Here is a 12,377-nt window from a genome sequence, read left to right on the forward strand (position 1 = left end):
CACCTGCCCTCTGGGCTCCAGCCTGAACCAGTATGTCTGCACTGCAGTTTTAGAACCCTGCAGCTTGTGCCCCACGAGCCCAAGTCAGCTGACATGGGCCAGCTGTGAGTGTTTTATTGCAATATAGACCTAAAGCTCCTTAGGATAATTGCTCAGAGGCAGTAGCAAGGTAGACTGTGCGTGACACCCAATTGAACTGTTGAAGGCTTTGGCAAGGAAATATTGCTAATCCTTCTAGAAACATGCACTTCTGCTCTTAATTCAGAGTCCATTTAACACTGGAATCACCTCATTTCAATGTAAAACAAGTTGCTGGTGAAGGGAATCCATGTCATCACAGAGCAATGCAAAAAACTGAGTACATTCAGGACAACCTTTAAGGGAGCTCATTAACAGCTTCCTGATATACGTGGTATAGATTTTCCGACATTTTCTTAGCATCAAGAGCTTGACAGTGCATTAAATAGTGAAGTCATAGGTCTTTAGGGGCATGTGACAAGGCAGCAGGTCTTACCTGTCTAGCCTTGGTACCGTACCATCCATGCAGATTGCAATACAATGTTCCTACTGGGGGTTGCAACTCACAATTTTGGAAACCCTGATCTAGTGGTTTCACAGTTTCACGGTTAACTGCACCTTTGACCACCCTTCCCTCCACCTGGCCTTCCTCAAGGGCACACACTTAAAGGTTTCAGGCTTCTTCGCTGTCACCTCTCTTGGGTGGAGAGTTATGTCTCTCCCTCCAGACAGGAATTTAGGCTTGCAATCCCCCTGCACCTCACTGTGATTTCCCCAACAGATCTGATTGAGATCCAACACCTGTGGTTAATCTTTCTTCCCAGGGGCTACAACAGTGTAGACCAGTTACCATCCAGCCTTCACAAAGCAAAATACATTTATGCATTACAGATCAAACACTTTTTAAAAAAAAAGTTCTTATGTGCATGCTAAAAGCTTACCAGAGGTCCATCAGTCTTACAGTCCCCTAGTAAGCCAAAGTTTTTCCAACTCTTCCACAAGGCTTGCCATCTCCCTGCCCTCTTTGAAGTCAGCCTTTTAAGACCAAAAGCCCTTTCTTTTACTCCTGGAGGAATTCTGCGCAAAAAAAAAAAAAAAAAAATTCTGCACACATTATTTTAAAATTCTGCATATTTTTTTGGTCAAAAAAATGCAATATAATCTAGCTAGTTTAAATTATTTTGGTAATTTATTTAAACTACAATACAATGGATGGAGAATGGGAGTATTGGAGGAAATCACCAAACCCCGTCTGTCTAATAGTAATGTAGCTAGCATTTACCATTTACTTCTAATTATTAGTCAACAAATATATGCAGCCATATGCTCAGTGTTGCATCATAGGCAACTGAAGAGCAAGTGAGCGCTGGGGACTCAAACTCACAATTTATTCTGGCTACTGACCATCTCCAAAAAGGTCAGTCACAAACAGTTCATGGAGCATGTTTTGATTAAAAAAAAATTTCAGTCCAAAAATTTAGACCACTTCTAATCACTAAAGCACCATAAGCCTTTATAAGGCCATGCTGTCCTTTACAATAAGGCTCCTTTAACCCACTCTGGCAATGTAAAGGAGCCTTAAAATTTTTACACCTGTTTTATACTCCTGGGGGAATTCACTAAGAACAATGGGAACAATTCACTAAGCAGGCAGGCTGCTATATTGTCCTCTGCCGGAGGGAACAGAGCCTGCCCCACGCCTACCTCTTCAGAAATACCCCGAAGCCCTGCACCTCCAGGCTGAGCATGCTGCAATAGTGAGTGAGAGGGACAGAGCCTATGGTCCCCAAAGATACTGCATCCAGTTGCAATATCTGTCACGTAACATTTTAATGTCTTGGATTGCTAGATATGAGATTTTGTTAAATATTTAAGACCTTACTTGTATGTAAAACAGGGGTCAGCAACCTTTCAGAAGTGGTGTGCCGAGTCTTCATTTATTCACTCTAATTTAAGGTTTCGCATGCCAGTAATACATTTTAATGTTTTTAAAAGGTCTCTTTCTATAAGTCTATAATATACCGTAACTAAATTATTGTTGTATGTAAAATAAATAAGGTTTTAAAAATGTTTAAGAAGCTTCATTTAAAATTAAATTAAAATGCAGAGCTCTCCTCCCCCAGACTGGTGGCCAGGACCCAGGCAGTGTGAGTGCCACTGAAAATCAGCTCACGTGCTGCCTTTGGCACGCGTGCCATAGGTTGCCTACCCCTCATGTAAAAGTTGGGGTGAAGTTCAGGTCTTGAAGTCATATTTTGCATGCCAATACAAGGTAATTCCTCCAGGTCAGGGAAAGATCTTTAGGAGGGCAGTTTTTTGTTTTTGCTGGACTAAATTGAACTAGGGCTGAATTTGGTTAAATGTGTCTACTGTGGGTAAATAGAGGGATTGTTTCCATTTCTGTTGCCAGTCTAGGTCACAGAAAAAAGTGTATTGGGGAAATGGAGGGGAGAAAATTCACAGATAACTATAAAAGCTTGCAGACTTATGGGATTTTTTTTTAAATTTGAAGCATTTAAATGTTCAAGTAGATTTTCTGAGATCAAAGTTCTGAATAGCACGTTTCAAAAACTTGTGTTAAGATTTACACATACAATTTAGACATTTTAGAAAGCAAATGTGAAGCTTAAATGCAATGTGTGTGAATTATTTTTCACTGTCATTTTAATTTTGACTGCATCTTTACCACCATATAAAAAGCTTCAAGACATGCATTTTTATTACCGGTATTCTCTTTAGTTTAGAAAATTAAGCAACTTTTAACATTTTTATTTTTCTAGCTTAAATATCTTAGGATGACTATTTGAACAACAGATACTCTGCTTCAGTCTTACTTCAGAATGTCTGTCTGTGCATCTTCAAGACATGCATTTTTATTACCGGTATTCTCTTTAGTTTAGAAAATTAAGCAACTTTTAACATTTTTATTTTTCTAGCTTAAATATCTTAGGATGACTATTTGAACAACAGATACTCTGCTTCAGTCTTACTTCAGAATGTCTGTCTGTGCATCTTCTCACAAGGAGTTTTCTCAGTTACTGCCAATTCAGGATATTGGACGTAGTAAAATAGAAATTAAAAGCTCACCTTCTGGCATCGGCTCTCCTGTTTATAGCTGCAGTCAGTCTCCTCTGACAATGCAACAGAGTCCAATTTATATTCCTTCATCTTATGTGGAAAACAGACACGAATATTCTGCAATGGCTTTCTATAGTCCTGCCATGATGAATTACAACATTCCTAGCAATTTCAGCGATTCAGAAAGTGCATCTGTAAGGCAGACATCAAGTCCAAATGTTTTATGGTCTGCTCCTGGCCATATTTCACCTTTGACATTACATTGCCAGTCATCACTTTTATATGCAGAGCAACCAAAGAGCCCATGGTGTGACGCAAGATCAGTGGATCATGCACTGCCTATGAACAGGTAAATATTTTATTCTTTCAGCATTTTTGCAAGTTATTACTTGACATTCTATTTAATCATTTTAAGATTGTATTTTTTTACATAAGATTTTTACGCACTGGTCCATGAGAAAATGAACTCCATAAGCGCTATTGTGTTTATATCTAAATTTCAGAAGTTTATTACTTTTTAAGATGGCTCTGTCTGGAAGTATTATCTACAGCTGCTGGGGTGGGTTACTCATTACTATATGCTTCATAAAGCCAGCACTGTGTAAAAACTTGGTATCTCCAAGGACTTCAATGCTGTGGCATACTTTAAAAATTCTCTTTGGGTTTAACATTGATGCAATAGGATAAACTGTGTCCAAGAGAACCATATTATTGTATGGCTTGCTAACAGCATTTAGCAGTTGCTATTCATTAACAGGACTGTCTCACTCTACAAGATTGTGTTAAAAAGTTTCTTTGGAGGCTATAGCCAGTCAAAGATCAGTACAGACAGTTGAGATTTGCACAGCAGATTCTTTGGTCAAAATTTTCATCCACAAGTAACTGGGTGTGTCTGTAAAAATACAGCCACACTTTTTCTACACATACTCCACACTTGAATACATAGGTGGGAGTCAACATAAGCATCAATTAGAGGATGCAGTTACTCAGTTTGTGCATAAAATCTGTTTACAAATGTGGTCATTGCAAACACAGTTGTTCCTTCAGTAGCTAAATGTTCAGTCACAAGGTTCTTTACTTATTACAGGCATTACTGCTTGTATTCAGTATCGTGTAAAGAATCCAGATTTGATCTATTAAATTTCAATTAAATTAAATAAAAATAAAAAAATTAAATTAAAATTAAAAAATAAAATATTAATGTTAAATATCAGAAAAGTTAGCCTATTTCTCCTATTACCTACATCAGCGGTTCTCAAACTGTGGGTTGGGACCCACTTTGGGGTCCTGACCCTGTTTTAGTGGAGTCGCCAGGGCTGGCTTCAGCATTAGGCAGTGTGGCTCAGGTTACAAGCCCCCTGCCTGGGGCTGAAGCCCTGGGGCTTCAGCTTTGAGCCCCCCACCCATGGTGGTGGGGGTCAAACACCTGGGGCAGCGGGACTTGGGCAGGCTCAGGCTTTGGTCTCCCCCCCGGGGTCATGTAGTAATTTTTGTGGTCAGAATGAGGTCAGAGTGCAATGAAGTTTGAGAACCCTTGGGCCTTGACCTACATTATTCCTCTGGCCCCCATCTCAGGCGTTGTATTTGTGTAAGTGCCATACACAGCCTGCAGAGGGCCAAGAGAGAATTCTATCACAGCCCTGCATTGGGAAGTCATAGCACGGCATGCCAAGAATAGGACTGCAGTGGATACCACCCACTATGGCCATGCTGGCTTATGCTGCAAGCCAGAGGCAGCTGTGTGGAGGCTGTTGTAATTTCGGGTATTAACAAAAAGAATGAGGAGTACTAGTGGCACCTTAGAGACTAACAAATTTATTTGCGCATAAGTTTTCGTGGGCTAAAGCCCACTTCATCAGACACAGGACACTGGCATGTTCTCTGGGACAGCCCTGCCTCCTCTGGGCAGTGCCTTCTGCACTGTGCCTCTGGGAGGCACAGCATAGTATCTCAGCCTGTATTTTAGTTCCTTTTTGTATGAATGGTGGTATCTTATACTTGTTTGCTAAGCATAGCAGTTATAATAGAGTCCAGACATACCCAATATTTCTTTTCTACTAGTTGTCTGATTATTTTTTCATACTAATGTGTCATAAGTAGCTGAAATTTGAAGAAGTGGGTAACGATTGTTTTTTCATCAGTAGATAGCTGCCATACTACCTACTAGTGAGACAGTTGATTATTTTTTAACTGTTATGCGATAGCATATTTTGATCCCATTCATGGGGGGAGCACAGTTCTAAGAATGGGGATTCATTATAAATGTAGACCACAAAGATAAAACAGAAGCAATTTTCCTTATTGTAGATATCTAGACTTGAATAAGAACATTTTCCTACACGGTCCTGCTTCTCCTTTTTGCTTCATTCTGTGGTGAAGTCTTAATACAGTGTTCATGATATTAATTTATTGCCATTTATTATGATGCTGAACACTTACAAATAATAATTGAAATGAAATATCAAATAGTGAAGAGTATGAACTCTGAGGAACCAGCCGCCTGTTCCATTGATCATAAGCAGAAGTTCCAAGTAATTTTTAAAACCCATAATGAAGTAAAGTATTTGTTTAAATATGAGATGAGATACAAACTTTCCTTGAGTTGAAAATGCATAAAATCATAGAAATGTAGGGTTGAAAGGGACCTTGAGAAGTCATCAAATCCAGCCCTCTGTGCTCTGGCACAACTAAGTAAACCTAGACCACCCCTGACAGGTGTTTGTCCAACCTCACATGATGGGGATTCTGCAACCTCCTTTGGAAGCCTATTCCATAGCTGAACTAACCTCATAGTTAGAAAGTTTTTCCTAATATCTAACCTAAATCTCTCTTGCTGCAGATTAAGCCCATTACTTCTTGTTCTAACTTCATTGGACATGAAGAACAATTGATCACCACCCTCTTTATAATGGCCATTAACATATTTGAAGATTATCAGGTTTCTCCTCCCCGCCCCCAGTCTTCTTTTCCCAAGACTAAACATGCCTACTTTTTTAACCTTTCCTCATATGACACAGGTTTTCTAAACCTTTTCTCATTTTTGTTGCTCTTCTTTGGATTCTTTCTCCAATTTGCCCACATCTTTCCTAAAGTGTGGCACTAGAACTGGACACAGTATTCCAGCTTGAGGTTGCATCAGTGCCAAGTAGAGTGGGACAATTACCTCCCATGTTTTACATACGACACACCTGTTAATACATCCCAGAATGATATTGGCCTTTTTTTTTTTAAACTAGATCACATTGTTGGCTCATATTCAATTTGTGATCCACTATACCCCCAGATTCTTTTTAGCAGTACTACTAACTAGCCAATTATTCCCCATTTTGTAGTTGTGCATTTGATTTTTCCTTCCTAAATGAAATTCTTTGCACTTGTCTTTATTGAATTTCATCAGAATCAGATCCTATGTGCTCAATAATAGTTCACACAGCCTTAGACACATGAACGTTATACAGAAAAAAAATGAATTTAGCAATAGAAATCTAATATCTTAAAGTTCAAAAAAGAGTACCGGCCAAGATATTCAAAAATAGGAACCTAAAGTTGTTCCCTCCTTTCCTCCCTCTCCTTTCACTAAAAGTTATTTTTTAATTTAAAAAGTTACAGTACTGTGAACAGAGGAATTATGGCATAAAATGAGGATATATTACGCACGCGCACACAAAAACTACGTTAAAAGAACATTATTAAGGTTGGAAAGTGAAAAGTTAGAAAATGCCAAAATTAAGGTTGACTATGTAACCTCAAATTGGCCCCCTGGTGTGCGTTATGATGATACAGTCTTTAATTACAAGATCACATACTACTTTTTTCACAAGACCCCTGCTTCATTCATTGCACAATATGGAGGATACTCTTTTAATGAGCAGCCATTCAATATCTTGTGTTTTGCCTCATTTTTCAATGTGTGGCCTCAGGCCTTCCTCACTGCACAGTATTTATACCCTATTACAAAGACAGAATTATTAATTCTCATGGGCATTTTTATGATGCCGTTTGAGAGGCCCAGGAGTTTCCTTTCACAACCAGTTCTAGTCTCCCCCCCGCGATAGATTTTAACAATATATAGCGCTTGCTTTCTGCCTTGTAACATTTGTTAGTTATGCATTATAGTGTGTAATTTTCTTTTACTTCCAATTTTAACATTTCTAAAGTTTAATAGAGATTTCAATATTCTGAAACATAACTTTTTACAGTATATCAATGAGTAGAATTAAGGTATTCTTAATTGATCTTAATCCTCATTGTAAATCTAAAATTAGGCTAATGAACGTTTGTTCTCATTTACAACATAAAAATACAGTTATGCTTCTAACGCTAAACCCCAAATGACTTGCTTTCCTACAGAAACAGTGAAATAGATGACAGGAAGGAATATGTCCACCAGTTTTCACTCCCTGAAATAGCAGGAAATTGATCATGTGGGATACACCAACTTGATTCTAATTATCTCCACTCAGTGCCCCCTCAGATTGGCCCTTGCCAATTGCCTTGAGAGAGTATACATTTCCGACTCAGGATTTGGCAATCGGTTAAACCATGTGTGAGCCAGAATCATGCTAGTTAATCATCTGATCTTATTTATACTCTGCAGTGTATTCGTACCCAGTAATTATTCATTTTTCTTAAATCCTAGTAAACTGAATTTAGCTAGTAAACATTTTCAGCTGCCACACTCCCTTTTCATATTTTTGTGTCAAAATCTATTCAGAATAATCTCCTCCTATATGTGCTAGATAACCACTTCTTCCTCTCTCCAGCTTTTCCAGTTTTTGTAAGCTCCTTTTATGCTGCAATACTTGCAATCTCTAATAAAATAGGCTAATTATTTTTGTCCCTTCATCCTTTCTTTAAAACTGGGATAAATCTGCTTTAGTAATAGTTAAAACTACATTGACTATGTTAAAGCATGCTTCTACATTTTCCTTTACAATCAGTGTTCTTATTCATCCTTTCAGTATGGCTGGAGTATATTTTTAAGTGCTTTTCTAAAGTTCCACATAGAGTCTTTGGTGAATAGGTTTTTCCTGCCCCAGAAATATATGCTAGCTCCCTAAGAACTTAAAACCCTACTGCCTCCAATTCCTACTTAAATCACTAAGACTTGCACTGTTTCAGTATTGTAACTTCTGTTCACCATTTATTACACTTGCCTACAGTGTAACTTCTGTTCACTGTTTGCCATATTGTAATTCAAACCCCATTTTAAAACGCTTACTATATTTTGTAAGGGCTTGCTGCAACCTTCATTTTTGCAAACCCTGCTGTAATCTTATTAGTTTAGTTTAGATGTGTGAATGAGGTATGTATGGATGATGAAATCAACCTCCAGCCCCAGCCTGTCCTGATTAAATAGAGTTCAAACACCAAGGGCTGAAGATGCAGACAAGAGCCCTAACAAAGTAAAAAGAATCCACCCTAAAAAGAAAAGGTACAATAGAAGAAAGATCAAAGCCTGGTCCCAGGCTGAAAGTCATGTCTGCAATTGACGGGTGATCAATCACCAAACCTGAAGGCAGCGTGACACAGCAAGACCTATAGACTCTGGATTCAAACTAAAGCCTACAAAAAGGATGGATGAGATGAAAAACTTTGGAGGAGGGTATCAGGGGGTAGCCGTGTTAGTCTGTATCTACAAAAACAACAAAGAGTCTGGTGGCACCTTAAAGACTAACAGATTTATTTGGGCATAAGCTTTCGTGAGTAAAAACCTCACTTCTGTGAGGTTTTTACTCACGAAAGCTTATGCCCAAATAAATCTGTTAGTCTTTAAGGTGCCACCAGACTCTTTGTTGTTTTTTGGAGGAGGGTAACATTCTGCTGGCAACATGGAAGGGCATCGGAGCATGCCCAACAGAGACCCAGCTCGTCCTCGTGCCCAGCTTTCCTGGCCAGTTAGCCGCCACAAGCTATGAACCCAAGCTGCAAACTCAAGCCACAGACTCAAGCAGGACTGGTAACTATGCACCAGCTGCAGAACATCTGATGTGTGTGTGTGTGTGTGTGTATAGGTATTAGGTATAATGTGTGTGTATAAGGATTAAGATATTAGTTATTGGTCATAAATCAAATTGTCATAATAAATGTGGCATCTTTAGCTTGTCCCCTTTAATAAGATCCTGCTAGTTTTTATTGGTATAACACTACACTGATTGATATACCTGATCTCCTCCTGTCTATTCTTACTAGAATGTAGGAAGAGTAGAATCTGAGAGTAACTCTGAAGGCCCTGCTACTTTGCTTATATCTAGGCACATAAATGATTATGTAGCTTCTGGGTTTTTTTTTGCATACTGTTGTTGCCTACATGCACACAGAACACTATATTCTCTCCAGTTCTAGCTACAAATTCTGTTTGCCAAGGACTTAAGATCTGCTACAGTCATCCAAAAGGCATGATGCTGTGCTTTTTCTCAGTTTAAATTAAATACAGTTTGCTTACAACACACTTTGTTCTCTGGGTATACATTATGAAATAATTCCCTAGCAGCACTACCTCTTTCTAAATCCCTCTGATTTCTTATTGTTTCCTTACAGCATCCAGTGACATGAATCAACTGATTCCCTATTCTTATCACAGTTCCCATTTACATTACTCCATCCTTCATCAGATCAATAAGTATTGTATTTGGAACTGGTTGTTATACCTCAGAAACAAGCAACGTTTTGCTCTTAGTGACCTTGCCCCTCTCTCTTTCCCCTTCCTACTTGTATCCAGGCATCCTTTTGTCCAAGAGTCTTGCCATTAGGACATTTCAACATGGTAACCTCAGTAAAGGACTTATTGATAAGTCTCACTGTCCCCAGTCTACTGAGCTGGCCCTTGAGATTTCAAATTCAGGTCTATCAGTTATTTGAGATTCAGCCAGCTGGAATGAATGAATGAAGCCCCTCATTAGGGAATGAATACATCTGAAGCAAGGTGTGTAGCACAACCTGCATTCTGTTGTCACTAAAATGAAACCAAGACCATTTTCTCACCAGCAATTAAAACACTTGCCAACCCCACCCCCCCCCAAATAACTCTGTGATCAAAACCCTGTCTCTTGATATTAGTACTCTCAGACAATTCAGAAATGGGTTTTTGGTGAACCTCAGGACACTCTTATGCTGCTTATGAGACTCGTTTTTGGAATAATGAAGGAGGGGAAGTTTCCTGACTTAAGATGGACTCAAAATAGAAATTTACCTGGAAATTGCTACAGTTAGAATTGTCCATTGCCTGTGACTACCAGTACGTAGCAGACTAAAGTCTATTTGCTTTCCATTTAGTTTTTATACTGCATCAGTCATAATGGTATCTGAGAGCTCCAGTTCCCATGGCAAATTTCCTAAATACGGCATCCAATCATTTGCTGCTCACTTACCATTCACTAGGTCCTGTGTATTTAAATTTCTGTGAGTTTGTATAATTATCACCTCAACAGTACAATCTATTCGCCCGGGTGCTCCAAACCTTTCTAGACAATCTGTATCAACAACATTAGAGTTACAGTATTTGTTTTAATTACGTTGAGAGACAAACACTTAACACAGAGTGTTTCAGATTGCAACATGCTCAGTAATAATGAGCCTTTAAAAAGGCTAAAGTGAATACAATGAAAAATGAGAATTTGAAATATATCCTAAATTTTTTACTCTTTTATAACTGATTGTTTACTTTTCCTTCAGAGAGACATTAAAAAGAAAATCTAATGGCAGTGATTGTACAAGTCCTGCTGTCAATAGTCCTGGTTCAAAAAGAGATGCACACTTCTGTGCAGTCTGCAGTGATTATGCTTCAGGATATCACTATGGCGTTTGGTCTTGTGAAGGATGTAAAGCATTCTTTAAAAGAAGTATCCAAGGTAGGAAAAATAGTTTTGGAAGCCTTTGCTTCAAAAGGTGGTGTCTTTTATGATCATATACATAAGTTGCAATTAGTGTACAGTAGTATAACATGATTTGAATACTTCATCTTATGGTCGCTTGTTTGTTGGCATTGGGAAGGGAATGGACACTTGATCTCTTTAGGGAAGGATACAAAATATGTTGCCATTTAAAACCCTGGAGCAGACATATCAGAAAAATGGCACCTCAGACTCTTACAGATTACTTTGCCTTCAGAAATGCAAAGTTGGTGTAATAATTGTGGCTGATAAAAGGTAGAGATAGTGGGTATAGGGTGGAAGGATAAAAAATAACTAAAAGTTTCACTGATATAAATAATTTAACTCTGAAGAACCTCACTCATACTAGGTAAAATCTAAAAGTTATTTTCATGGAGTCACATTGCAGCTCTTCTTAACTAGGATCAAGATAAACCTCACCTTCTAATCTTTGAAAGCCTTACTGCAAAGTTTTAGTTCTCAAATACTGGAACTCAATGCAAACCCACTGATGACTGTAGTACATAATGTATTCTCTCCTTGCCTACTGTTACAATCTGTGGGGTGAAATAGTGGCTTCTGCATCCTTTGGTTGGGGCTTTGGCCCACTGGACACCAGTAAGCTTCAATAACCTCTCCCTTGGCCTGCTCCGAGTCTTCTCTGTGCTCTTTTAATTAGATCTAGGCCAGACTCTCACCCTGTAATATCTGGGGTATGAAAAGGCAGGCCTCAGTAGTTTCTCTGCTCATACTTCTCTTCCCCTTTTGCAATGGTATTTAGTGATGTGGAAGTACTTGCATGAGTCCTGTGTAACAGGGTAAATTTCACCCACTGAATAGCAATTTCTACAAAAGTGGTTTGCCTTTTCAAGATAGCATATGTACTGTGCATGCAACATAACAATGACTGTCAAATCTGCATGTAGTGTGAAATCAGGAAAATCAAACCTAAAATAATAAATGAGACTTTTGTGTACATATTCAGTAAATTGGTCTTGTAGTATTATGTCCAGGAAAAATGTTAACCTGATTATATGCTTTGCTCACCTACACTTTAGCACTGAACAGTATACGTGTTTTAGTTCATTGAACATTTTAATTCACCTAGGCAGATAACATTTGGTCTTAATCCAGAGGTTCTATAAATAAAAAAATGGCCTTCACTACACAAAACACATTTTACACTCTGCATCCAAGCTAGTTCAGGTTGTTGCTTAACTTCCCCACCCCAAAATCCTGACGTTTCCTTTAGGCTACCTAGCTGACTTTGTGGGAGCTGTATTAAATAAAGTTATCCCTTTTGACAATCACCATAATACTTTGCAATAGCCAATGTGAATTAAATTATCTGTAGTTCTTACTATTTTTTTTTTAGTATTTAAATGCCTCTACCTACTGCATAAAATACTG

The 12,377-nt window shown here is 38.5% G+C and overlaps 1 protein-coding gene across 1 annotated transcript in view; it reads left to right on the forward strand.

Annotated features, from left to right (window-relative positions):
* Positions 1-2,818: 2,818 nt before the first annotated feature.
* ESR2 (estrogen receptor 2) overlaps positions 2,819-12,377 on the forward strand; it is a 70,753-nt gene continuing 61,194 nt past the window's right edge. Inside the window, exons 1-3 of the mRNA XM_054026987.1 lie at positions 2,819-2,829; positions 2,996-3,445; positions 10,771-10,946. Coding sequence (XP_053882962.1) covers positions 3,015-3,445; positions 10,771-10,946 — 607 coding nt within the window. The 5' untranslated portion in view covers positions 2,819-2,829; positions 2,996-3,014. The remainder of the gene's footprint in view (positions 2,830-2,995; positions 3,446-10,770; positions 10,947-12,377) is intronic.

This window comes from Malaclemys terrapin, chromosome 4 (genome assembly GCF_027887155.1).
Source record: "Malaclemys terrapin pileata isolate rMalTer1 chromosome 4, rMalTer1.hap1, whole genome shotgun sequence".
Taxonomy (NCBI): Eukaryota; Metazoa; Chordata; order Testudines; family Emydidae; genus Malaclemys; species Malaclemys terrapin.